Source organism: Felis catus, chromosome A2, assembly GCF_018350175.1.
Source record: "Felis catus isolate Fca126 chromosome A2, F.catus_Fca126_mat1.0, whole genome shotgun sequence".
Classification (NCBI taxonomy): Eukaryota; Metazoa; Chordata; class Mammalia; order Carnivora; family Felidae; genus Felis; species Felis catus.
In genome coordinates this window covers 154,208,155-154,235,768 of record NC_058369.1, presented here as the reverse complement: position 1 = coordinate 154,235,768, position 27,614 = coordinate 154,208,155, and the positions used below count along the sequence as shown (strand labels likewise).

General features: G+C 51.8%; 1 protein-coding gene and 3 long non-coding RNA genes across 9 annotated transcripts; 2 read left to right on the top strand and 2 right to left on the bottom strand.

Annotated features, from left to right (window-relative positions):
• Positions 1-893: 893 nt before the first annotated feature.
• LOC109497642 lies at positions 894-10,796 on the top strand. 2 transcript variants are annotated; one of them, XR_006594640.1, is made up of 4 exons: positions 894-1,124; positions 3,145-3,213; positions 9,837-9,906; positions 10,665-10,796. It is a non-coding gene; the product is annotated as an uncharacterized LOC109497642 (long non-coding RNA). The 2 variants fall into 2 exon arrangements; XR_006594639.1 differs by having other exon boundaries at positions 9,263-9,906.
• Positions 10,729-14,351, bottom strand: LOC123384052. The gene is made up of 3 exons (XR_006594641.1): positions 14,209-14,351; positions 11,334-11,414; positions 10,729-10,861 (listed from the first exon to the last, which is right to left on the bottom strand). It is a non-coding gene; the product is annotated as an uncharacterized LOC123384052 (long non-coding RNA).
• Positions 14,246-26,301, top strand: KLRG2 (killer cell lectin like receptor G2). Of its 5 annotated transcripts, XR_006594638.1 has the most exons (6): positions 14,246-14,993; positions 20,624-20,725; positions 21,171-21,316; positions 24,789-25,135; positions 25,252-25,355; positions 25,858-25,896. XR_006594638.1 is itself a non-coding variant. In XM_023250617.2 (5 exons), the coding sequence occupies exons 1-5, from the start codon at positions 14,246-14,248 to the stop codon at positions 25,976-25,978; spliced, it is 1,221 nt and encodes a 406-aa protein (XP_023106385.1). In that variant the 3' UTR covers positions 25,979-26,301. The 5 variants fall into 5 exon arrangements, 4 of the variants coding, with proteins under 4 accessions (XP_023106385.1, XP_044908767.1, XP_044908768.1 ...); XM_023250617.2 differs by lacking the exon at positions 24,789-25,135 and having other exon boundaries at positions 25,858-26,301; XM_045052832.1 differs by lacking the exons at positions 25,252-25,355; positions 25,858-25,896 and having other exon boundaries at positions 24,325-24,930.
• LOC109497643 lies at positions 15,803-16,751 on the bottom strand. The gene is made up of 2 exons (XR_002153986.2): positions 16,501-16,751; positions 15,803-16,100 (listed from the first exon to the last, which is right to left on the bottom strand). It is a non-coding gene; the product is annotated as an uncharacterized LOC109497643 (long non-coding RNA).
• Positions 26,302-27,614: the final 1,313 nt, after the last annotated feature.

The following is a 27,614-nucleotide window of genomic DNA, read 5'->3' as shown; positions in this document are numbered from 1 at the left end:
TCAGCACAGGGCCCAACGCGGGGCTCGAACTCACAAACCGTGAGATCATGACCTGAGCCGAAGTCGGACACTTAACCCACTGAGCCACCCAGGCGCCCCGAACTATTGCCATTTTTGAACTTTGGGAGATTCAAGAAGCTCTTGGGAAGTATCTCTCCTGAAGACCAAGCAGCCGCCATGGGCTCTGACCCCAGTCACAGGAACCAATTAATTGGGACTTTTGGTGGTTATTATTTGTTGTTTTCTCTCATCCAGACCCGCAGCCTGAATTCAGCTACCATGGGGCAGAGTGAGTGGTTAATATGGAAGGGAAGCGGACCAGAGGTCCTCAGAGGACCAGAAGCCCCGCAAACAAGTAAACCTATAACTTGGTTTCTGGAGCAGAAGGTTGTGGTTTCAGGGAACCCTTCCAGAAAACTGGTAACTCTGGGGCTGTCCTGCCAGGAGGGAGATTAAGGGAGAAACCCCAGGTGAGGGGGCTAGTTTGGAAAATTGCAGGCAACGTCATGCACTGCCCAAGTGCACCTGCTCCTGGAGTGCGTGCTACAGCGGCGGGAGAGGGAGAGAAGACAATAAGCTATCAAGGTGGGGAGCCACTCTGGTTTTTCGAGGAAACTGTTCTTGCAGTTGACGCTCAACTCCCACCCTGGGTGGTCTTGATTCCGGGGTCGACGCCTCAGGGGCCCCTGCTCGGCCGGATGCGGCTCTCTCCCCCTCTAGGGCTCACGTCCCAGCCCCAGAGACACTGCCTCACCAAAATCCCGCAGGGATCGCTAAACGGGAGGAGAGGGGAGGGGCAGGGGCAGGGGGCGGAGCACATAGGGGGCGCTGCGGGGCAGGAGGCGGAGCAGCGCTCCAGAGCCCCGCCTCCGAGCACGGGGCAGGCGGGGGCCGGCCACGCCCGCGCACTCCCCTGCAGCCTAGCGCGGGCTCGGTCCCACCGCGGACCCCGCCTCCGGGAAGGCGCCCCGCGTTCTCCCTTCCGCCTCGGGCAGCGGGGCGGGGTACGCGAAGTAGCGACTTTCTGAGGTACCTTTACGCAGGGTCGCCATCTAGTGACGGCAGGATATACTGCTGCGTTCGGCCGCGAAGCCGGCCGACGCTACAAGTTGGGAACGTTTCTGGTTAGTGCGAGAACGCTTTAGGGTGGGGAGTAGACCCAATCCTAGGCCCCGTTGGGGGGCTGGGGTGCGCAGATCGGTGGCCCTTCGCTCACCTGCACCCCGCGGCCCGGGCCCACCTCCTAGAGGAAGGTGGGCCTTGGCCACATATGAGTAAGGCCTCGTGTTAACAGTGCCCTGGTCTTTGAAAGGGCAGGCCCGTGGCCCCAGTGAGGTTGGCTCTGAGAGCATTCTGCAGAACACCTGTCTGCAAGGGTGTCTGGCTTAGGAAAGGCCATTCTTTGTCGGGGTGGGGGGGAGGGAGCGGGGAAAGGCGTTCGGGGAGACAGGGGTCCCGGAGACAGCTCCACCAGTGACTAAGAGCTCAGAACAGGCCTGTCCTCCCTGAGTGCCACCTCCGGAAGAGAGGGCAGGGGAGGACAGAACTCTCGGGTTCCTGAAACAGCCTCTGGGAGAGCCACCTCAGCCCCACCCCCACCCCCACTCCTGGGGTCTGCAGGCACAGACCCAGGGAACAAGAGCCTTCGGCAGCACACATTCAGGTGGGGACAGGACTCCAGTCTCGTATTTTAGACACCCCCCCCCCCCCCCGCCACACACACACACAGTAAACTTTACTAGGGGTTTTCTTGCATCCCCCAGCTTGGCTTCATGGGGGGAACGTGTTACTGGACAGAGAACCGGTTCCTAGTCGGGGTTGGGCTTCTCATTGCTGGAAAAATCACTCCTCGGACAAAAGATCAGTACTCAGAGACAAGTGATGCTGGGAAAGGAAAGGTTGCTTTTCTCAGCAAGCCCGCAACTGGGATGATGGTGGACTAATGTGTCAAAGACCATCTTCTCCGTCCTGGCGAAGCCCGAGGGTTTTAGAGAGGAAAGGAGAGGAGGGGAGAGAAGGGGGCGCTGGGTGCAGGTGAAGCAGGTGCCCAGGTGGTTAGTCCTATGCTGTCGGCAAGATCCTGAACAGACTTGCTGGCGTCTGAGACCCCTGTTTTTAAATGTAGTCAGGCCTTCTCTCCTGGAAAAGTCTGGCCCTTCACTCCTCAAGGCCAGGGGTCTGCAAATCTCAAAGTTAGTTCTGCTACAGACGAAGGGACTTAGGTCAGCTAGCGAGGAGTGCATAAGCTTGAAGCAAGGTAACTCTTAAGACCGGTTACCAAAGCTGTCGCAAAAGCACCCACCCCCTTCAAGGGAATAGTTTCTCTCTAGAGGCACTATACTCCCCACGGTTGATGACCTCTTTCCCTCTGTGATCTTATATTGGGAGGGAAAGAAAGTTCTCAGGACACCACTCAATAACCCTGCAGATAGGCTTAGTCTGACTGCAAGGGTTCCTGGGATTTAGAATATAGGGTATTTAGTACCTCTTATCTACAACTTTGGACCTTCGCTGCCATTCTTGGGCAACAGGACAAAAGCCTCACCCATATGGGCTGCGGTCATTAATAGAAGCGGATGCAGACTGGGGACGGAGAGAGCCGTCAGAACTGCCATGTATGTTTGTGCAGGTAGCTCGCTGCACAAGGGCACCTGGTTGAGGGTGGGACCCTGGGATCTGGAATTCAGCCCTTGCTCGAGCACAAAGCCATGCAACCTGGCGAGGGCTGTGTCTGCCAAGAGGAAGGGGAACAGTCTTCAAATTTACCTGCTCTGCATGAGCCTGCCCACAGGGGCCCCCTTTTCCTTCTCAGGCACAGATAGGAGCAGGCTGTAGCCCTTAGGGATTTAGGTGACGGTCTTTGGAGAAAAGGCTCCTGCATGAAGCCCCAGCCCGGGATTCTTTGGTTTGTGTGGGCCACAACTCCACTCTATTCTCCCACAAGTAGAAACTCCCCTGGAGGCGCACAGTGTATTAGCCGGAGGGGCAAACCTCTTCTGGTGTTTGTGGTCTCCATGGGGGCACTGCTGGGGAATAACGTCCGTGCCTGGTGTTTGATAAGGTTTTTCAGGCAGAAGACATGTATTTGCCCTCTTCTGTTCATTCTGGTTTCTTAAGCCCAGGCTTCCTCTCTCTTGTTCCCAGAATACTTCATGTGCAAAGACACATCTCCAGACTGAAAGGTCATTACAGTCCCAGTGGACAAAGATTAAGGTGAGTCCAAAGACAGATTTATGTTTCATCCATCTGGTCTATAAAATCTGAGCAGTTAAGCGCTTTTTGATGTTTGAAATGGGTGAGCTGTTTCCTCATAGCCTACCGGAGAAGCAGGTAAATGTATTCATTTGCTGTGAGAAAGTACTACAAAATATGTGGGGTAGACAATGGAGTTCAGAGTTGAAAAATCCAAGAACAGTGAGTCAGCAGGATTGACCGAGGCCATCAGGGAGAACCTGCTCGCATCTCACAGCTTCCAGGGGTTCGCCGGTGATCTTTGGTGGGTTTTGGCTTGTGGACACATCACCGCAGTCTTTGTGTTCACACGGTATTCTCCCTGGATGCATGTCTGTGTCCAGATCTCCTCTTGTGAAATTACACAGTTATACTATATCAGGGCCACCCTAATGACCTTATCTTAACTAACTACATCTGCGGTGACCCTGTCTCCAAATGAGGTCACGTTCTGAGGTGCTGGGGATTGGGGTTTCAACATAGGAACTTGGGAGGACACTATTCAACTGATAACATTAAGAACCGCAAACCAGATGGCACTAAAACCCTCATCTGCTACCCACTGCCACGGTGACAGGAAACGAGGTGTTGGAGGGAAGAGGAGACTCACCTCATAAAAGCTACAAAAAAGGGGCGCCTGGGTGGCTCAGTCAGTTCAGCGTCTGACTTCAGCTTAAGTCATGATTCACAGCTCGTGAGTTCAACCCCCATGTTGGGCTCTGTGCTGACAGCTCAGAGCCTGGAGCCTGCTTCGGATTCTGTGTCTCCCTTTCTCTCTGCCCCTTCCCTGCTTGCTCTCTCTCTCTCTCTCTCAAAAATAAATATTTTCAAAAAATTTTTTAAAAAGCCACAAGAAAGTTTTTCTTTCTACATCAGGTTTGTATCAGGATTGTATCTTATCCCCAGGTAACCAATGAAATCTCTAAGACAGACAAACGAGCCAGAGGGTCTCTTATGTGTTCCCAGACCACAAAGGAGAGGGAGGTTTCAGTAGCCGGAACAGACCATGAGCTGCCTCAGTAGCCGGAGAAACGTGGGCCTGTACAAGGCCTGGCAGACCTGGTCTGTGTGAGTGTCACAGACCTTGCAGGACTTGCCCCCCTCCTTTTTAAATGTTTTTATTTACTTTGGAGAGAGAGAAAGAGGGAGGCAGAGGATCCAAAGGGGACTTTAGGCTGACAGTAGAGAGCCTGACTTGGGGCTCAAACTCATAAACCGTGAGATCATGACCTGAGCCAAAGTTGGACACTTAACCGGCTGAGCCACCCAGGTGCCCCAAAGCATAAGTTTTCTTTTCTTTTCTTCTCTTCTCTTATTTATTTCTTTATTTATGTATTTATTTATTTATCTTTGAGAGAGAGCACAAGTGAGTGAGGGGCAGAGAGAGAGGGAGAGAGAGCACAGAGCCTGAAGCAGGGCTCGAGCTCATGAACCTCGAGATCATGACCTGGGCTGAAGTTGGATGCTTAACCCACTGACCCACCAGGCGACCCTCATAACTTCTCTTAATCATCGTTGTGAAGGTCTCCTTAAGGTTCATAGTAACTGAAATGCCTGTTTTAGTTGATGTGTTTTGCTTGCAGAGATGTCATAATTCTGGTTGAAAATCAGTGTTTAATTCTCAAGCCGTGTGGCCAGAGTGGCTCCCATGTTATCTGAGTCATGGTACTTGAATTATTTAAATCTGTTGGCATCTGAAGCCATCCATAATCCCAGTTTGGGGCTCGGATGAGGCGGGTGGAGAACAGCACCCACAGTGGCCTGTGAAAACTTCAAGGGCAAAGATGTGGTGGAATCGATAAGCCACTGATTAGAGCTTCATCCTGTAGAGCATTGCTGCTCATGGGTGGCCTTCAGGGAATCTGTGACCCTCCTAAAACTGAAAACTGCAAAATGTGTGTATTTTACTACATAGGGGAGAAGGTTCCCAGCTTTCGTTAGACTCTCAAAGGAATCTACATACAAACCAAGTAAACCTCGCACATCTTTATGGTAAAATAGTAAATTCAATTTTCTTCTAAAGTGTAGAAGTTCATCATGAAATTTAGAATTGTTAGCAAAGGGAGAAAGACCTTTAAACTTGACGATGGTCGATTTCCCAGTTTGGGCCTTGAACGTCCTGTTAGGATTATATATATGAATTTATAATTTGGGATGTGCAGGGTCGGTTCCTGTGGCCATGAATTGGCATATGATGTGGTCCCCTGTGGCCTGGGGTCTCTGATGGGTCCCCACTAAGGAGGGGACCTTGATGGGGCCCGTAGACTTGGCTTCAAGGTCGTTAGGGATGTAAGGCCCTTCCCCCAGAAGTTTGCTTCTGTGGAAGGTTTTTGTTCATATCAGCTGGAGTTGAGTGGCAGACAACTTCTACTTGGCCAAAGGATTCACATGTTTAGAATTAGGACAGAAACTGGTCCAATACTCTCTCTCTTTCTCAATCATACTCCCATTTGTCTGACCCTCCTCCACCACTCTACCCTATTACATATATAGAGATTTGATATGTATTATATATATGTAATGGATAATTTTCACGGTACACGGTAGGGAAAGTTCTGCCTGCGTTATAAAAAGGACGACCAGATAGCCAGTTTACAGAAATAAAATAGGAAATTTTAGCAAACCGGTTTTTTTCTTTAATAGAGTTCCTTCACAGCCGGAGATCTTCAGTAACCTCCCCGTCAAGACATCACTTCTTCATAACTGATGAATTTGGCCTTTAGTTTGGGGAGAGAAGCTTCGTTTCCTCTACCTGCTTGCATTGTCACTGCAGTGTCACCTAGAAAGCTTGGGTCACTTTGACACACATGTCCGGCACCCCAGGAAGACCTCTACCTTGCTGTGTGCCATTACTATCTCTCTCTGGCCTTTCCTCTCCTTGTATTTGACAGGCTGGCAATCATCTTATGCTCATAACCGGGCAGGACCGAACAGCGTCTGCCCACATAGTCTTGCTTTTCGGAAAGCATTTGCGCCGTCCGCCAAGAGTATGGCCTAGTGACATCCCCTTCCCCAGCCAAACCTTAGGCAGCAGTGTTAGCATCGATGTGTCATATTGGTCGAGTGCTCCTGGTCTCCATTAAAGGACATGGGAATTACCTGCGTTGTTAACCTGGGCCATGGAAGGTCCCTAAAACTCCCACTTTGGGGGAAGGAAGGGGATTTGGGGCTCTTTCTGAGCCAGACTTGGTCAGACGTGGAGAGTCTCTACCTTGAGGGTGGTCCCAACAGGTGCAGGAGAGGTTGGCACAAATGTCTGTGGTCAAGCAACGTCCAGGGTCTGGGGCCTCCCCTGCCACTCAAGTGTTGGGTCACTGGGGACACTGAGGTATGGCTGGATCTGTGGGTGAGAGTGGGGGATCAGACCCCTGAGCCTCTCGAGAGAAGGGACGCGGGGTTTGGTTTCAGGAAGCAGGCCCACCTACCTTGAGGTAAGCAGAGGGGACCAAGGGGAGAGTTGGAGGCAGGTGAGAGGGAGCCATCACAGAAGCAGGACAGGATGGGATGGAAAAGGGCCGGGGCCTAGGAGGGCAGGGAACTCCAAGCTTCAGATAGGCAACCCACGCCTCAGACAGGTGACCCCATGCCTCGGACAGGCAAGCGCATACCTTGGAGAGGCGACCTCGTGTCTTGCACAGGCAGGGGCAGCCGGGTCAGTTCCCAAAAGACCCAATTTCAGAGCCCAAGGCAGTCAGGGGAGACCGACCCCCAAGCTGGCTACGGGGTTGCTGAGGCCTGGTGTCTGATCTTTTATCCTGAGCAGCCCCGAGCTGCCTGTTGGCTCCCACCTGCTGTCTAGTCTGGCATCCAGCCACACTGGAGCAGCCCGACTTCCCTGGGACCCTTCGTTCAGATCCAGCTGGAAACAGAATCACGTAGGATTGAAATGAACTCTGGTTCTCTGTCCTCACTGAGCTCTGCACAGTCCAGCCTGGAGTGGGAAGTGGGACCTTGCAGGAAGACCCCCCCCCCCATCTTCTCTGTAGTGAGTCATCCCCTGGGGACCCGGGCACAGGGTCCAGAAGAGGGACTCTTGAGCAGGCTGTACACCAGCAGCACAGGCTGTGAACCGCTTTAGCCCAGGGTTGCCGCTCACCTAGACTCTAACGCGAGTGAGGACCGAGCCCCCTGGAGCGGAGCACCTCGTCCTGTCTGCTCCTGACGGCAGAAAGGAAACAAAGCCGATGGGTAGGAAGAGCCTGATTCAGAGTTAGCCATCATCTTATTTTCCTACTGACTCGTTACCAAAAAACAGAGGGATTTTCTGCTTCTTCCTCTTCACAGGGCAATTGGACTTTTTGTCCTGAAAATGAACGCGTTCCTAGCCCCAGGGGAGAGCTGAGTGTTTTATTTTTAAAAGCTTAGACTTATAAAATAATCATAACACGGGAGACTTGGGATAGAGGACTCTGGATTGAGTCCAAAGAACAGCCCAGGGCTGGAGGATACGGGGTGGAGACAGGTGTTCCCACAGTGCCAGAGACCTGCTCCCAAAGGGCGGGGAGGGGATGGTTGTGTGTGGAGGCCAGCTCTGGGCGGTGCGGTTCTGTAAGGACAGCCAGGAAGAGGAGTCTGTGACACTCACACAAGGGTCGTGTTAGTCAGGGTTCTTTAGAGAAACAGAACCAGCAGGGCCTCTCCTGGGATTTCTCAGCCTCTAGAATCGGGTGAGCCAGTTCCTTCCATATATGATAAGGAAATACATATGTTATGCAATATTATAAGGAGGTAACTCACCCAATTATAGAGGCTAAGAAATCCCAAGATCCATAGTTGGAAGGCCGGAGACCCACTAGGCCAAATTTGGGGCCTCCTCACCAAGGTGCTCGAGGGCATTTGCTGCTCTCTCCCAGCCTGGTGGAGTCTTTTACACACATGTGAGGTGAGGTGTCTCATGTCCCCTTGCCTTGTCCATTCTGTCTCCTGGGGCTCACACCTGCTCCATCCAGATTGTTTCAAGTGCTGAGCCCCAGACACAGATCCGCTAAGGTGGGGGCCGTTATCCACAAGAGAGCTAGGTCTGCCCCAGATGTGACGAACGTCAGGGTTGTTTCCACACACGCGTGCGTGCACACACACACACACACACACACACACACACACACTAGCTGCTCACCATCCAGCATGCATGTGCTGCTGTCTACAGGAACAGATTCCAGGGGTGGAGCTCCCAGCAAGAGAGGGCCTCTGTTTGGACTTGCAGAGAGCAAGCAGCTGATGACTCAGGGAGATGTTTTCCTGCTCTCCTGTGAGTCTCCTTCGACGAGCCTGCATGCGCCCAGGTGGACTGTTTTCTCATCCCTGTTGCAGCTGTACCCACACGCCTGACTGGAAGCCACCTTATGTCCCCCGCCCCTCCCCCCAGAGCCGGGTTTGTCTCTCCTCGGCCCAGGTTAGCTGCAGGTGGATCCTCCACTAAATGAGGCAGAAACGGGACTGCCTGTCACTCCCAGCTGACGGCTAAGGTCTCAGGAACAGAGACAAAGCCAGGGGTGCAGAGTGAGCGTGTGGCTGGAGGAGCCTGCCTGCTTCAGATTCTGTGTCTCCCTCTCTGTCCGCCCCTCCCTCGCTCATGCTCGCTCTCTCTCTCTCTCTCTCTCTCTCAAAAATAAATAAAACATTCAAACAAATTTATAATATACCCTAAGCCACTGGGGGTGACATCAGCCAAGAACCAGAGACGAACAGGCCAGATACTCTTCTGGGGATATGGCAATGATTTCTAGAAGGCCAGAGACAAACATCGAACGACAAAACAAATACGTGAACTTGTTAACCAGAGATAGCCCCGAAGTGCTGGGAAGACAGTTCCCAAGTGAGGGACAGGAGTGCCACTCACTGGCTTGGGTGCCCCTGAGCCTCTGAGCAGGTGGAATGTGGGCTGAAGGGGGACTGTGCCAGGGAGCCGGCCGTGCAGAAACCACCCCTCCTGCTCTCATCTGGGTGTCCACATGCCCTGGAAGGGCTCAGGAAGCCAGAGGAGAGGACATCAGCCAAGAACCTAATGTGGCCATGTTTGCTTCCTCCCCAGGAGAAGCCAGCCGTGCTTTGGTTTATGCTTTTATAACTCTTGGGCCTGTTCACGTGGGTCAGATACCATCACTCTTCCCGGGCCAGTGAACGCCATGGTGTGGGGGCAGGAAGGAGTGACAAGGGTGCCTGCTGAGCCACTCCCTGGAACCAGCCCCTGACCTGGAACTGGACTTAGAGGCCCTGTGCCCAGCCCCTGAGACTGGTAAAGACACTGCTCAGTAACACAGTTAACAAATGAAGAGATGGTCAAGTTCACCCATAACTAAAGAAATGCAAGTTGAAGTTTCACATTTTTGCCCATCAGATTGATAAAGACTAAGAAAATTGATCATATCAAGTGCTGGGGAGGCTGTGGGGAACAACCCCTCATCCACTGTTTGTTCAGCTTCTTATGAAGAATTTGGGGACTTTCGACACTGTCCATCAAATACAAAACTGTGACCACCCTTTGGCTCAGCAGTTTCATTTTAACGAAGCTATCTGAAGATAACATCGGTTTGATGTTTAAAAACAGTGCACGAGGATGTCACTGAATTATAACTGTAGCTTTTGCATTGATTTCGCTCAAACAGGACTGCCTGTCCACATGGAAACAACTCGAATGTCCACCAGCAGGAGACTCCTTAAATAAATTATGTATGGGTATGTATTTAATAGCAATGTCTTGGAAATAAAATATATGCACATATAATAACAACGTGGGTAAGACAGGCATGGAAAAAAATCTAGAAAAGATATTGAAATGTTAATAACCGAGATGTCTGGGGAGCATAAAATTTCTTTCTATAGCATGTATTTCTGTAATATTTAAATTTCTGTAAACTTTAAATTTACATCACAAGCATGTATTGCTGTTATAAGCAGAAAAAGATTTTATTTATTTTTTAATGTTTATTTATTTTGAGAGAGAGAGAGAGCGTGAGGAGAGGCCAAGAGAGAGGGAGAGAGAGAATCCCAAGCAGGCTCCTCTCTGTCAGCGCAGAACCTGACACAGGGCTCAATCTCGTGAACCGTGAGATCATGACCTGAGCTGAAATCAAGAGTTGGACGACGCTTAACCCATGGGTCACCCAGGCGGCCCGTAAATGGCCTCCTGATGACAGAGCCCCCATGGCTCTACATTGAAGGCACAACGGAGACTGCTCCAAAGCCTGGGCCTCACGCTAAGGGAGCCCACAGGGCCTAACACAGCTGAATTGGTGGCTGAATTGGGGTTTTCTGCTACTTACAGTTAGAGTGGTGAATGCTACATGCTAACTTGAGATTTTAAAAAGGGAGGTAAGGGAAAGATACTCCAGGGTCATATGACATCCACAGATACGGACAAGCAAGCTTTAGGAAGGGCCGGGACCAGAGAAATTCCAGGGACCTGAAGAGGAGTTTGTGGGTCTTCCCTCCAGGGAGCTGCCCTCCTGGAGCTCTGATACCTCCCAGCCCTGGCTCTCTGAGATCCGTGCCAAATTCCTGCGAGGGAGAATCCGATTGGCCCAACTGTTAGCTGTGACGAAGGGTGGGGCACAGAGACCACCTGCATCCTGGAGAGCCATTGCCACGGGGCGGGCAGCCGCCTGGACGGTGACTTGTTTGCAGTGGCTGCCTGCGGTAAGAAAGTAATAAACTGAGAAGCTCGAAGGACAGAAATGTATTCTCTCACAGAAGGACAGAAACGTATTCTCTCATAGTCGTGGAGGCAAGAAGTTCAAGGTCGAGGCTTTGGCAGGGCTGGTTCCTTCTGAGGTCTGTGGGAAGAGAATCTGTTCTAGGCCAATCTTCTAGCTTTGGTGGTTTGCCAACAATCTTTGGCCTTCCCTGGCTGGTAGACACCCTCATCCCTGCTTCATGTTCGCACGCTGTTCTCCCTGTGTGTGTGTGTGTCCAAATCTCCCCTTTTTTATAGAAGGATACCAGTCATATGGGATTAGGGAACCAGCCTAATCCAGAATGACCTCATCACAGTGACCACCCTAATCCCAAATGAGGTCACGTTATGGGGCTCTGGGGACTAAGACTTTAACAAATGAATTTGGGGCGGGACATGCTGGAGAGACCAAATTCAACCCATAGCTTACCTGTGGGGTCAAGGTCCGGAGAAAGATCTGGGCTGGAGGGAGAGCTGGAGAGTCAGTGACCTAATGGAGTGTGAGGAGTCTCTGGAAGCAGATGGGATACCAGCAGAGTGCAGTGTTAGGAAAGCCACAGACGTGCGGCTTCTGAGAGAGAAAGCGAGCACTGAAGAAACCTGCAGGAGTTGGTGATGTATGGTGCCCTTGGCAAGGAAAAATTTGGCAGACTCGTGGGAGAAGAAACACCGCAGTGGCTCAGGGAGGGCTTGGGATGTGACGGAATGAGAAAGTGAGTGATACGGAAAGTTGGTCGTGCAAGGAGGAAATAAAGAGTGTCAGCTGGAGGAAGAGACAGGGTCCTAGGAGGCATTTACAACCTGCTCGTGTTTACCGATGAGGGAAAGAACCAGTAGAAAGGAAGAGATTAAAGGGGAAGAGATCATCTCAGCACCAGCTCCCCTGAATGCGCCAAAGCCGTATACCCGCAGGCTAGGGACCCTGCTCGGCGAGTGTTTGTGAAATGAAAGTGTGACTGCAGACAGAATCCAGAAAACAGGTGGGAGGGACTGGCCACGGCCACATCTTCAGTCCCTGCAGCTTCCGCTCATACTTCCTGCGGCCGGTGGTGGCTCCACCTGTGGCACTGTTGATGCCAGTGCCAACCCCGGTTCAAATGCAAGGTGGAATTTAGATGCCCCTGGGTGCCTCTGAGTCAGGAGCCTAGCCCAGTTTAGTGGGCTGTGGCCAGAGGAGCCAGGCCTTGGGGTATCCCCGACAAGGTCACGGGAGCATGGCTAAATGGTAAGCACATTGTGTTTTCCTCACTGACATTGACTCTGAGCCCAAACACCTGGGACATTAGAGATGCTTGATGTTATAAACTATTTGATAATCATCATCCCAGGAAAAGATATGTAAACAGGAAAGCAAAGTCAGGTTGCTCCTCTCTTACCCCAGGTCACTCCAAAAATGGATAAGCAACTAATGTCAGCAGGGACAGTGGCTACCTCTGAGAGGGGAAAAAGAGGGGAGAGACCTTTCCTTTATATTTTATATACTTCTGGGGTGCCTGGGTGGCTCAGTCAGTTGAACACTGACTTCGGCTCAGGTCATGATCTCAAAGTTCACGAGTTCGAGCCCCGCATCGGGCTCCGAGCTCTGTGCTGACAGCTCAGAGCCTGGAGCCTTCTTCAGATTCTGTGTCTCCCTCTCTCTCCGTCTGTCCCCTGCTAGTACTCTGTCTGTCTGTCTTTCTCTCAAAAATAAATAAAAAACATTTACAAAAATAAAATAATATTTTACATACATCTGCATTATTTTAATTTTTATAGTAATCTCCATCAGCTCTAAAAGAACCTTACAATATGCCATCTTTGTAAAAATGGATTTTTATTTAAGAATATGCATACATTCTCTTTCTAGAAAGTAGAAACATTACAGATAAGATTAAAGTCTCTTAGACTGTCTCCCCAAACTATCTACAGCAGCATCTACTATTATCACTTTGGTGTGTATCATTTCACATCTTTTAAAATGTATTTTCATGCATGGATATGTCCCCACATTACATATATGGTCTGGATTTTTGAAGGGATTAAACATAACATGCATTCTTTTTTTTTTTTTAAGTTTATTTATTTTGAGAGATTGAGGTCGTGAGTGGGGGAGAGGCAGAGAGAGATAGAAAGAGAAAGAGAGAGAGAATCCCAAGCAGGCTCTGTGTTGGGCCAAATCTCATGAACCATGAAATCATGACCTGAGCTAACATCAAGAGTTAGACACTTAACCTTCTGAGCCACCCAGGAGCCCCTAAACATAACTTTTTCATCTAGCACTTTCTTTCCACTGGACTTTTTCTCTCCATTACTTGTCTTCTGGGGTGGGGGGGGGGGTGGACATCTGTTCCTAGAATCCCTCTTCCACATTCTCCTTCCTTCCCTCTCCCCTAGGAGTAACAAGTATCTGGTCTTTCCAAATGTTGCTCCTAAAACCAATCCAGTAGAAGCCCTTGGGGTAAGGTTGCCGGATTTAACAAATAAAAATATAGGAGGCAGATTAAATTTTAATTTCAGATAATGAATAATTTTTAAATAGAAGGACACACAGTGCTTGGGGTGCACTTATACTAAAAACCTAACACTTATTTTTCTGAAATTCAGATTTAACAGAGTGGCCTCATCACCTTAGGAGATTCAGTAAGTGTGGGTGGAGCCCAGCCCAGAATATGTGTATTTTTAAATGGTTTGGGCACCCCATATTGCACCACACCAGGCTGACTGGGGACCAGGATTCTCTCCCCGTGGAAAATACACATTCATGCTTATACACCCCTCAGTTTTCAACGAGTTAAGCTAGTAGGAGTCAGGCCTTCGGAGTAGCTGTCCCGGGGACTTTTGCTGTGGCGGAGTCCTCTCAGGTGTGGTGCCCCTTCCCCCACTACACTGTCAGGACAACCAGCTCTGCTCCTTTTCCTCAGGCCGCCCAATTTCCTTTGCACCTGCTGACCTGAGTCCCAGGCTCTCTCACGGGTTTGGCCAACCGCTCTCAGCCCAAAGCTGTAACCCTCAAAATCAGCGCGATGGCAGAGGGCCGTGGGACTGGGTGCAAAGAAGAGGGAGGAGTCAGGCGTGGCTCTGGGTTTTTCCTTATGTCTCTGTTCCCAGCTCTGCCTTCTGGGTTACCCCTCCGCTAGGTCCACTGCCCCTCTCCATTCCTGGCGCCAGGTGAAGGAGGGTCTGGTAGCCTAAGGGGGCGTGGCCAATAGAATCCTAGCCACAGCCAATCCCAGCGGCGCCCTTGGGGTGGGCGGGGGCACGGGTGAGGGGCGTGGCCTGAAAACAATTGTCCAGGCTGGACCAATCCATACCGGGGAGGTGCCTACCTGGGCCCAGGTGCGCTCCGCTCTTCGTCTGTCGGTGATGAAGCGGGCCCAGGCGGCATCGGAAGGAGACCAGGCCGAGTTCCCAATGGAGCCCCTGGGGAGCCAGGTCGCGGAGCCGGAGCAGCTGCAGGTCCCCGCCGACGAACCACGGCTTGAGGGTCTCGAGAGCAGCCCGAATCCGGTCCGAGCCGTAAAGAAGGCGGCGGGCGCGGGCCAGGACCTCGCCGGCGGGAAGCAGCAGCCCCCGGCCCGCCCGGCGCTCACGCGGCTGCCGCCATCCAGCCTGGGCTACGGCGCCTTCCGCCGCCAGACGTCCGCGGACTCCGAGCCGCCGTCGCCCGGCCCTTCCGTGGCCGAGCGGCCCCAGGCCGGCGAGGCGCCGGGGGCCGAGCTGGTGTCGGGGGAGCAGCTGCCTGGCGCCTGGGCCCCGGTGGAACTGCAGGTGGACGTGCGCGTGAAGTCCGTGGGCGCGGCCGGGAGCAGCCGCGCGCCCTCGCCGGCGCCCTCCACGCGCTTCCTCACCGTGCCGGTGCCCGAGTCCCCGGCCTCCTCCCGCCACGCCTTACCCACCCACCCGCTCCTGCCGCGGACCCCAGCGCGGCCGGAGCGCGGCCTCGACGCCGAGGGCCGGGCCAGCCCCGCCGACGGGCGCGCGGAGCCCGCGGGCTCCCCCACCACGTGCGGCGGCCGCTGCAGGGAGCTGGGGCTGGAGAAGGAGGACGCGCTGCTGCCCCGCGCGGAGACGGACAGCGACGAGAAGCTGCCCCGGGCCATAGAGATCATGGGTAAGCGCGCGCCCGCCCGCCCCGGGGGCCCGCGCGGCCGGGGAGGGGGCGACGCAGCCGGAGCGCCCCCCTTTCCCGGCGCCCCGCCGACCACCCCGCTGCCCCGGCCCCGCCTGGCCTGTCCCGCCGAGCTGGGATCGGTAACGTTCGGGGCTAGTGGTTGTACTTGAGCTGTCTGCGATGAAAGAGTAAAACCACTATTTCCACCACCACTCCGCCGTCCCACCGCAAGAACTTTCTCACTCCCTCTTAGTGTGGAAAAGTAGAGGAGGGAGGAATTCCGGGACAGGGGAGGTCTTCCAGGATCACGTGACGGTGGTGGCAACCCGGATGGGAACACAGGTCCCCGGACTCCCGACTCCTGGCTCCTCTCTCAGGCCCAGCCTCCCTTCTCTTGTCAGGGAACCAGAAGGAGCCTGGAAAAGATATAAACAACCCTGGACTGGGAACTGGGAGGGAGTGGTTGGTGAACCCTGGGGGCATGGGAAAGCTTCCTGGAACTAAGCGTTGAAAGGTGAGTAGGGTTTAGGGGTGGCAGAGGCAACCTTCTGGAACCTCCTGGAAAGCTCAGGAACAGAGGCCAGGAGGGCTAGCCACCTGCCCAGCAGGCAAAATGCCAAAACCTTAGCCAGGTGAGAGGAAGACCAGGCCAAGCTAGACAGGCCGCAAAGCCCGAAGGTCTCTGCCATGTCTCGGTCGTGGGTAGACTTCAGGGACGCACATCGTTCCTGGCTTTTGCAGTTTGGTGTGAGCACATTGCCTGATGATGTGTTTTCTATCGCTGCTGTAACAAATTGCCACAAACTTAGTGGTGTGAAACAACACAAATTTATTATCTTATAGTTCTGTAGGTCAGAAGTCGGATGTGGGCTCACTGGTCTAAAGCCAAGGTGTCAGCAGCACCGTGTTCCTTCCTGGAGACTCTAGGGGAGATTCCGTTGCCTTGGCTTTTTGTAGCTAGAAGACTCTGCATTCCTTAGTTCATACCCCTCAGAATATTCAAAGCCAGCAATGTGTGGCTGATTCCTTCTCCTGCCGCCCTCTCGGACTCTCCTGCCCTTCTGCCTCCCTCTTCTGTTTCTAAGGATCCTTGTGATTACGTTGGGCCTACCAAGAAAATCCAGGAGAGTCTCCTCATCTTAAAGCCAACGGATGATCAGCCTTAATTCCATCTAAAGCCTTAATTCCCCTTTGCCATGTAACCTAACATATTCACAGGTTCTAGGGATTAAGAAGTGGGCATCTTTGGGGGGGAATATTATTCTATCTACCATAATGAGTCTTTTAAAGTCAATAGCTTTTGATCAGATTAATAAGAATCTAGGACTAAAGTTTAAGTGCAGGTCAGCCTGGGACGGAGCCAGGAGGGGTCTGGGCAGGAGCCTTCTGGAACGGAGAACGGGAGCAGAGGCTGGGGTAGAAGGTGTCTTTTGGAGATGGTGGGGCAGCCTAGGAACTCCAGAGGTGGTTATAATTTTGGTGGGACGGGCAGGAAGAATGTACTCACCAGTACTGGGGGCATGGAGGAAATGGGGCCCAGAGGGGATGATGCCCCAGCATGGTCCTGCCCAGAAGGAGGAACAGGGCAATTGTGATAGATTTTACCTGAAGGCGATGACACAATAGCAGAGCCTCACTGGCAGGAACCCTCTGAGTCCTATGCCAAACTTTGTATTTGGAGGCTTTTATTATATTTTTTAAGACCCCTTCCCTCACCCACCAAATTGAATAAATTTTTTTAATGTTTATATTTGAGAGGGAGAGAGAGAGAGAGAGAGACAGTATGGGAGCAGGGGAGGGGCAGAAAGAGATGGAGATAGAATCCGAAGCAGGCTCCAAGCTCTGAGCTGTCAGCACAGAACCTGACATGGGGCTGGAACCCATGAACCACAAGATCATGACCTGAGCTGAAGTCGACGCTAACCAACTGAACCACCCAGGCGCCCCTCCAAAAAAAAAATTTTTTTTTAATGTTTATTTATAGTTGAGAGAGAGAGAAACAGTGTGCAGCAGGGGAGAGCAAATTGAATAAACTTGAAGCCCCGCAAAACCTGGTTCCACCCCCTGGTGCCCGGATTTGGCTAGGAGGGAGGAAGCAGACAGTGTTTCAGTTGCCGGTAGGAAATATGACAAGTTAAGATGGAGTTCGAAGTGAGAGAGTAAACAGAGGGTGTAACATCAGAGATGGTCAGTCCAAGATTTGGAAACGGAATTGGGTGGAAGCTAGAGAATGGGGCCAGAGGGAAGGACTGTGTGTAATTGCCATGTGGGACTGGGTAGGTTTGCAGACCCTGAGCGAATTCCATTTAAGGAGGTCCAGAATTGGAAATAGGGAGAAGACGAGTTTAGAGGGGACTTTAGCAGGCTGCCTGGGTGGCTCAGTCTGTTAAGTGTCAGGCTCTTGATTTCAGCTTAGGTCATGATCTCATGGTTCATGAGTTTGAGCCCCACCTGGAGCTCTAGTTTGGCTGAGTGCTGACGGTGTGGAACCTGCTTGGGATTCTCTCTCACTGTTTCTCTGCCCCTTCCTCCCTCCATCTCTCTCTCTCTCTCTCTCTCTCTCTCTCTCTCTCTCTCTCTCTCTCTCAAAATAAATAAATCTAAAAAAAATAATAATTGTTTTTGTTTTTAACATTTATTTATTTTTGAGACAGAGAGAGACAGAGCATGAATGGGGGAGGGTCAGAGACAGAGGGAGACACAGAATCAGAAGCAGGTTCCAGGTTCTGAGCTGTCAGCACAGAGCCCGACGCGGGGCTCGAACCCACGGACCGCGAGATCACGACCTGAGCCGAAGTCGGATGCTTGACTGACTGAGCCACCCAGGCACCCCAAAGAATTATTTTTGAAAGGGGGTAGGTGGGACTCCTGCCTGGAAATTTGGGGAGGACCCTGGCTCTGTGGGAGGCCATCCCCAAGGTCAGCACTGCAGCCCAGGGTGGAAGGTGTGTGAGACTATGTAACCTGCTGTATTTCTTTTCTGAAAGGTCAGAGCTGAATTTAGTGTTCAGTCACAAGAGTTACATTGACGGAGGTGATTGGTAGATTTATTCTCCTTTTCTTCTGCAGGCTTTTCTGCTTTTAAGACTATCAATGTATATGTATTTTTTATTCCAAGCATTTTCAAATCACTTTTTTTGGTAACAGCTTCATTGAGTCATAATTCATATACCATAAAACCCATCCATGTAAAGTGTACAATCCAGTGGTCTTCAGTATATTCACAGAGATGCACATCCATTACAGTTGGTTTTAGAATATTTTGGGGATGCCTGGGTGACTCCGTCAGGTAAGCGTCCGACTCTTGATTTTGGCTTAGGTCATATCTCGCTGTTTGTGAGTTCGAGCCCCACATCTGGCTCCACACTGGCAGCGCAGAGCCTGCTTGGGATTCTCTCTCTCTCTCTCTCTCTCTCTCTCTCTCTCTGCCCCTCCCCCACTCACTTGTTCTCTCTGTCCCTCTCTCAAAATAAATAAATAACCTTAAAAAATGTATTTTTTCAATACCCTAAAAGGAAACGCTGTATCTTTGAGCCATCACCCCCAGCCTCTCCCCAGCAACCACTGATCTACTTTCTGTCCCTGTGGGTTTTGCCTGTTCTGGACATTTCATAAACGGACTCGTCATACGTGCCCTTATGCGACAAGCTTCTTTCACTGAGCATAAACTTTTCAGTGCTCAGCCACGTTGCAGCCTACATCAGCACTTCCTACCTTTTCATGGCTGAATATTGCACTGTATGGATATACCGCATTTTGTTTATCCACTTATCAGTTGATGGAAATTTGGTCAAATCCCTTTAAGAAGCGGATTATGTGTTTAAAAAAAAAAAAAAAAAAGAACAAATTCCTAAAAGGTCATAGATGGAATGTGACTCTTCACAGATCACCGTAACATACTTCCCTTTCCAGTCTTTGAAGCAAGCGTTTTTCCTAATGGAAAAGGGAAGTCAAAGATTTCAAAAGTGCCTTTGCTTTTAAAGTTGAATTATGATTGCAAACGTGTTTTCTTAAAAACCTTGGAAGTGTGTCCCAACTTTCTTTGTGTATAAGTTGTGTGTACCATACACACATGTGTGCATTCATATGGGGGGTGTATCCTGTGCATATGGTTTTAAAAATGGCATTAGTCTTTTGAAAATAGTAAAATAGTTGCTGGAGAATTACCTCTGCTGTTTCAGGCTCTGACAAATACGATGACTTGCGTTCCTGGGACCCTTACACTGAATATGTAGCTTTTCCCAACCCTCATCCCCGAGATGTGGCTGGGTCCCATGGCCCCTGGCGGCCAAGTGCCTGGGAGGGGAGAGGAGAGGCCTCTTCTTACATTAATTGATTTCATGCTTCTGTGTCCTGGCAGAGGTCAAATTCAAATTCAGGAGTACTCAGTCACTCGTTTATTTATTTATTTTAAAGTTTATTTGTTTATTTTGGTGGGGGAGGGGCAGAGAGAGAGAGAGGGAGAGAGAGAATCCCAAGCAGGCCACACTGTCAGCACAGAACCCAACGTGGGGCTTGAACTCACGAACCTTGAGATCATGACCTGAGCTGAAGTCAGACACTTAACCAACTGAGCCACCCAGGTGCCCCAGGACTGCTCAGTTACTTTAGACGTTTCTGGGTAGAAAGTCGCCATGAGCTGTCTGAGGCCGCGATTAACCATTTACTGTGTTTTATTCCCCACGTTTCCCCCCCTGGCCTCCCTGGTTACTCCATCACCGGGGCGGGATGATTCAAATATGTTCTCTCTCTTCTGCCTGCCTATCTCTGAAGTTCCTTTCCCCTCTGCAGCCTCATTCTAGTTATCTGGTCCCCTGGGTCCAGCTCACAGGAGCTGCTGACAACTCACGTCTGTCTCCTGCTCTATGGCCTGCAAAGCACACTCTGCACGATGCCTCACCAGTGGCCTCCAGTGGCCTGGAGAGATAGGAAAGGCAGGTGGGAAAACACACCAAAAACACTTGGGGGACCCACAGAGCCAAGGCTGGAAGCCAGGTCTGCCAACGTTTAAACCGAACCCCCATCCCTCCCGTTTGGAGCTTTATCTCCTGGTACCTTGAGCCCCATGAGTGCAGGCGTCTTGCCCTGTCCCTGGTGGTATTTGTGCCCTGTGTCTAATGAACGGTTTGTGCTCAGCAGATGGTTGTCAGCCAATCGTTTGTTCTCCTTCAATGGATTCTTATGTCTTCTATTTTTTAATTTAATTTTATTTTTTATTTTATTTTTATTTATTTTTTTTTTTAGCGTTTATTTATTTTTGAGACAGGGAGAGACAGAGCATGAACAGGGGAGGGTCAGAGAGAGGGAGACACAGAATCTGAAACAGGCTCCAGGCTCTGAGCTGTCAGCACAGAGCCCGACGTGGGGCTCGAACTCACGGACCACGAGATCATGACCTGAGCCGAAGTCGGCCGCTTAAGCGACTGAGCCACCCAGGCTCCCCTGTCTTCTATTTTTTAAAGAAGCAGAACATCTTCTAGTGATTTCTCCTCAATAATAATTTTCTAACCTAAATTGAGTGGGTTTCTGTGGTGTCTTGGGCCAAGGTGAGGGGGGTGCTGAGGCAGGCGTGATGCTGGTGTACGAGTCTTGGGTTCTAACCTGTCTCTCCTGGTTGTCCCCTCCCCCAGGGCTGCCTCTGTACATGAAGTCCCTGCGCTGGGCCCTAGTGGTCATGGCTGTGTTTCTGGCAGTGTCTGCGGTCACCATTGTGGCCCTGGCTTCTAGAGTAGGTATGGTGCCTCCTCCTGGTCCCCTCTCCTCCTCTGGCCACCACCAGGGTGTGTAGTCCTGACAGCAGCTTTCTGAGGATTAGACACACACACACACACACACACACACACACACACACACACACACACGCACACACCCCTGCCCCGGGCAGGTGCAGCATGAAGACATGGGGCTTGTTGAGCACAGAGAGGGAAAGGAGCTCCTTCCTCCCACTGGACACAGCCTGTGTTCTGATGAGCAGTGGGTTGACGGCCCCTGCCTCGGGCGGCTTTGGCCATTGCACAGACTCTACAGCCTGCCCGGGTCCTTGCCCATCCCGCTTGCCCTTCCCAAGGCTCACCACTTCCATGCTCCGGATCTGTCCCATCAGTCAAGGCCATGGCCAGACTTTCATTGTTTACCGCGCATCCGTTCAGCTCTTTACAGTGGTCTCTGTGCTTGCAGGGGCCACTTGCCAGCCGTGCCCCCCGGGCTGGATGTGGTGTGAGGAGCATTGCTACTACCTCTCTGCCGAGGCTCGGGCCTGGGAGGCCAGCCAGGCCTTCTGCTCGTCTCACCATGCCACCCTCCCCCTGCTGGGCCACATCCAGGTGAGAAGGGGGCGGGCGGCGGAAAGATGGACGTATCGTTACGGATCACCCATTCCTAGCGCTGGAAGGAATCTCAAAGATCTAGTCCAACTCTGCATTGCAGAAAAAGTCACCTAGGCCTGGGGAAATAAAGTTACATGCGGGAGGACCAGACATCAGGGCTCCCAAGGTCGTCAACCTACTCTTCATTCTAAGACGCAGAGGTGGAGCTGGGAACACGGGCGCAGGCGGGCTCCCGGCCAGCCTGTGCCAAGCCCTTCACAGTGAGGGTTCCTTCGGTCAGTGATTTAATAAGTATCTATTGACCACCTACGCTGTGTTTGGCCCTGGGGAGTCAATGATGAGCCAGAACAGCCCATTCCTTAAATGTTAGCATTTAAGGAAGTTCCTTTCTAGTCCCATTTTTTGAAGAGTTCTAAACATGAATGAGTTTCATTTCATGGGATGCTTCTTTGTGTGTGTATCGAGATGATACCGTTGTTTCCTCTTTAATCTCTGTGGTGAATTACGTTGGTCTGTTTTTATTTATTTATTTTACTTTTTGTTTTTATTTTTTATTTTATTATTTAGAGAGAATCCCAAACAGGCTCTTCACTTCAGTACAGGCCTCTTGTGCTAGTTGACTTAGCTGTGATGTTTTCTTCCTCAAATACTTCTGGATTTGACTTGTTAATATTTTACTTAAGATTCCACATACATAACATTCTGTTTTCTTGGACTGTTCCTGCCCAGTCTTGACACAGAGCTGTTCTGTGCTGCACAACAGGGAAGGTGGTTCCTGCCTTCTTTCTCTCAGAGAGTTCCCTGGAGATGGACAGAAAACCATGCTGGAGAAAATGTTTTACAGTGAACATGAGTTATTTCATTACCAGGAATAGCACTGACGTTTCAGAAAACATGGAGAAATGAGAAAGATACAATGTAGATTGAAAACCATCGAATCTCAGTATGGTAAAAATAAATATACAAAGGAAAAACAGAAAGGAAATATGTATAGTAATATCCTAATTGTGGTTACCGCTGGGGGCAAGATTACGAGTGATTTTTTTTTCTTCTTTAAAGTTTTAGTTTTTTCTAATCTTCTAAATGTTCTGTGAATAATGTGTGCTACGTAATTAGGAGGAAATGCTAGAGGGACAGTAGCCCTGTAAGCAGGAGGTCAGTATTTAAGCGTTTTTGTCGGGGGCCTGCGTCAGACCTGAGTTCTTATATTTGTCAGATGAGAACATTCTCAGGTCCCTGGTTGCGTCCGCAAAATGGAGGCCAGTGGGTCCCTAGAGAGTGGCTGGAGCTGGGGAGGGGACCCAGCTGGGCAGTGACCCACTGAGCACAGCAAGTGTCCTCGGAAAGTCTGTCCCTGCCCTCCAGCCTCTAAGCAGACAGGTTGAGTTCAGAATGACCTCAGCCCTCTGAGCAAAAACTTCCCTGTGGCTGGTGGGTCCTCCAAGGGGGAGATGAACTTCACCAAATTGCAAGCTTCAGATAAAGAATTCTTTTAACTTTTTTTTAACTTTTTTTTTAATTTTTTTAATTATTTTTTTAATGTTTATTTCTGAGACAGAGAGAGACAGAGCATGAGTGGGGGAGGGGCAGGGAGAGAGGGAGACACAGAATCCGAAGCAGGCTCCAGGCTCTGAGCTGCCAGCCCAGAGCCCGACGCGGGGCTCAAACTCATGGACCACGAGATCATGACCTGAGATGAGGTTGGACACTCAACTGACTGCGCCACCCAGGCACCCCAAGAATTGTTTTAAAACTAAGCATACAAGATCAATTATTTGAAACATAAGTATATAGGAAACATATCATGAAGTCTGGATAAGCTCCTTGCAAGAAGACAAGGGTGGAGATTTGGGTCCCGGGTTGTTCAAATCTGGAACGTGATGACTGTGGAGCTCTCCACGAGGACAGAAGCTTCAGGAGGCACCGGGTGAGGAGGAGCAGCTGAGGGTTGGCAGGCAGAGGGAGCTGGCAAAGGCCAGGCTCCAGGAGCTGGGACACACACACCCAGGGACATTCCAAGGTGCCAGTGACACACACAGCCCTGGATCAGCAGGTCTCAGCCTCCCCAAGAGCTGATTTTGCTCGCAGTTAGAGAAAAGGAGAAAGTTTAAGTGTCATCGGTCAGCAGACTCACTCGCCATTGGTTTAAGAACGGCTGTGTTTGTGGGGTGGAGGGAGGAAGAAGCCACGGTTGACTACAGAAAGGTGAAAAAAAAACCATGAAAAAATCTCCATCCTAAGATTACGAAGATTAACTAATTGGAGCGTTTGAATATGAAAGCTGAAATGTATGAAGGCAGGAAGTAGAGTGGTGCTCGTCAAGCAGGTGGGGGGATAGGAGGGTGTTTAATGGGCCTGGAGTTTCCATGGAGGAAGATGAGAAAGTTCTGGGGATGGACGGTGGTTGCACAACAGTGTGAATGGACATAATGCCAGCAGGTTATACACTTAAAAATAGTTAAAATGCTAAAGTTCTTGGTATGTATTTTATTCACAATTTTTAAAAAAGATGTTTGAAGACTAATTTAGATAATTTAGCTCACTTTTAAGATGGAAAATATGGGATTTCAAGGAAATTCTGCTGAGGGTCACAGTCCCCCATGTTCCCAAATTGGTGGCAAAGTTGGAGAAGCACCAGCTGAAGGCCATGGAGGCCCTGGGATTTCGGCGGCCTCATACACAGCAATTCTTTGGACCATAAGTGACTCAGAAGTTTCTGGAACTTAATCTATGGATGACGCTTTCCCCAGGCCATATTTTTGCTCTTCTGCTCTTTGCTTTGCGTGTTTTCATATTTACATTTTCTGGCATTACATTTTCTACGTACTTGTCACTGTTACCAGCACTGTAATTTTCCATCGTGTTGATGTCCCATAACGTGCCTAGTTATTTCCTTATTACTAAGCAATTGGGTGGTTTCCATTTTTTCTTTACAAATAACACTGTGTTATCTTTGGAGAAGTTCATTTCCTCCCCCTTTACGTTCTTGGATTTTTCCTCCAAAGTGGAATCACTCACTCAAGTGGTCAGAAGGATGTCACTGCTCCTGTCAAGGTGGCACCGAAGTGTGTTCTGGAAGATGCACCAGCATCGCTGCCCCACACCGGGACTTACAGCACTGAAACATCTTTTCCCAAGTTAAAAAAATTTTAATGCAATGTCTTCGTTCACTCTGTTGCCAAAAACAACATGACCTCAAGGACAAATACTCAAAAGAAAAAGAAAAACGGTCTCTAACAGCTCTCCAACGCACTCCCGGCTTTTATCGTTCCTTGCGTGTCTGTTTGTGTGCGTACGTGTTTTGTCATGACGGTGATCATGGCGCAGCTGATTGACGTTCTGATTCGCTGTAACCCTGTCTGATGACTTTCCTCATCCCGCTCCGTGGCCTTTGTACTTGTCTTCTTTTTGTAAATGGTCGTGACATCGCGCCCAACTGGTACAGGGTACATTACGCTCTCGCTGACAGGTGCGCTCTTGCTGGCCATCTGCTCCCAGGCCCCCTCCGCGGCCGCCTCAGCCCTGTCATCGCCTCCTGCACAGTCAGGCTGTTTGCTCCCCGGATGTACTCTGGAGTCTCCCAGCTTTCTCCCCGCCTCTCTGGCCGCTCAGTATCCATCTCGCGTTGCTGGGTGGGGACTGGCATTCGCATCCTCGCTCCCCGCGAAGCGGAGATGGGATCACCCCCATTTCTGGTCCCCAGTCCTGAGCACAGTGTCTGCCAACCCACGAGCATCCAATACAGCTTTCCACTTCCTGATGTTCTGGGAGAGCCGGGTTGAGCCGAGTCACTTCTCTGGTCACTTCTCTGGCTCAGTAAGTTGGGAATCTGCAGGAGGTGGGGCAGGGGTGGGGCAGGGTGGGGCACAGAATTCCCGGGGAGGAGCCTTACTAGGGTTGGAGAAGGGTGACCAGCTGCTTTTCTCCTCCAGGACTTCCTGAGCAGATACCCAGTCACCAAGTACTCGTGGGTGGGGGCCCAGCGAGGCCCCCAGGGCTGGCACTGGATTGATGGGGCTCCACTACCACCCCATTTGTAAGTGACCGTGGGCCTGGGTGGGTGGCCTCTCTGTCCCCAGTGTGACCAGAATGACATCACGGCAGGCACCGAAGAGGGTTCGAGGCCTTCCTTTCCGCTGACACCTCCCCCACTGTTGATCTGGATCCTCCTTCCGTTCCCAGTTTCAGCCCCCTGCTCCACCACCAGCCTGGGGTAGCTCTTGGGAGACACCCCTCCCCCACTGCCCCACTCAGGGCCTGGTTTCATTTAGCCCCAGTCACCCCATCCCTTATTGGGCCCCCTAGCGCACCCACCCGAGCAGGAGCGTCACCCTGTTCGGTAGATAAGGGGCACTGCACGGAGGGGGCGGGTGGTTCTCTCAAGCTATGGGGCATCCTCATTCCAACCCCAGAGCCCTTTGCAGACTCTCCTGGCTCTGTGCAGTGGTCACGCAGTCCCCACGCCAGCCCTGGCATCGGGCGCACCGGCCAGCAGAGCCCGTCATCCTGAGCCTGGCCCCTCTTCTCACCCTCCCCAGACTCCCAGAGGAAGATGAGGACCAGCCGGATCTCAAGTGCGGGGGCCTGGAGGAAGGCAAGATTGTGGCTTGGGACTGTGCCTCTCCAAGATCCTGGGTCTGTGCCAAGGGGACCAAGTGATTTGGGTTCTGCCCATCCAGAGACATGAGGGCCTGTGGCCCGTCAGTGGAGGCCAGGGTGCCGGCTGGGGTAGCCGCTCCCCTGGACCCAGGCTTCCAGGTGTCCCTGCCCTGTGCTCGAGGGGCCCTCCCTGAGCGAACCCGGGACTGGACTTCTGGTGCAAGCAGATCACGTCCAAGGGAAAGGAGGTTTCCTGTGGCCCCGGGCAGAGTGTATTTTAGTCTCCGGCTCCTGAAGCGGACTTGTTCGGTGACCTTGGGATGGCTTCTTAGCATCTTGGAGCCTGGGTTTCTCCCTCATTAAAATGGCCATTTCCCATCCTATCCCTGTACCTGTTTGGTCACAACGTGCACACCCTTTCGGTCTTAAGGACCAGGAGGACTTCACGATCACAGGTGCTGCCCGTCGGTTCTCACCCGGGCCCGCAGAGCCCGGGGACTTGGCAGCCACCGGAAGCGCCATCCCCGGGCACTTGGGGGCACACCACTCCCCAGCAGTGTCTGCAGGACAGGACATGTGAACTGCGCCCCCCCCCCGCCCTCCCCGGAGGCGGGAAGAGGGTTTCCTCCCGGGCTGGCGAGGGTGGGCGCAGGGCTGGCGGGGCTCCCGAGGCAGGGAGGGTGCAGATCTCCCGCCCGGGGCCGGAGATGCCACGGGAGCCACAGAGCGTGGGGTCCCAGTGAGAAAGGAAACCAGAATTGTGGGGACACCGGCCTGCAGAGGTCTGTGTTGGGGTTCAGTGAGGGGCCTTTGGGCCGAGGGAGTGGCCACAGGGTGAGCCGGAAGGACTGGTTCAGTGTCTCCAGCCCGCACAGACCTCTCTCCAAGTGACAGGAGGCTGTACCTGCGTCGCATCTTGGCGCTGAACATCCGACGCGACTGTCCCGTGCGGACCGGCCTTCCTCTCTGGAGGTAGGCCATGCATTCGGGTTCCTGTCAGACAGAAGCCTTGAGGGGTCCGTTCAGACCAGAGGTTTGCGTGGCACGGATGGGCCGACCGGCGGAAAGGGGGGGGGGTCCTTAGAAACACTGGGGTTTCTCTTGGCTTGCTTAGTCCAACTCCAGTTGAACCCCGCAGCCTGGTAACAGGTTCCGCTTTCACACCGCGGAGCCCTTCTCCGCAGACGTCCTGAGTCCGGCGTGTCGGGCCGGCTTAAGGCGGAGGGCCCGGCTCGCAGCTACCGAGGGCCTGCGGCTGCGGGGACACAGGTGCCCAGGGCGTGGCGGTTTGGTGGCGGGGCCTGGAAATTGGCAAGTGTTGTAGCTTCCCTTGGTGAGGCAGGGCGAGAAGAGTGAACGTGGGATCTAGCGTCCTAAGAAGCTGCTAGTTCCTGCCCAAAGCAGGCAGACCCGGAAATAGCAGTGTTAGTATATCATTTAGAAATACGAAACGGGCGCCTGGGTGGCGCAGTGGGTTAAGCGTCCGACTTCATCCAGGTCACGATCTCGCGGTCCGGGAGTTCGAGCCCCGCATCGGGCTCTGGGCTGATGGTTCAGAGCCTGGAGCCTGTTTCTGATTCTGTGTCTCCCTCTCTCTCTGCCCCTCCCCCGTTCATGCTCTGTCTCTCTCTGTCCCCAAAAAATAAATAAACGTTGAAAAAAAAATTTTTTTTAAAGAAATACGGAAACAAATGCT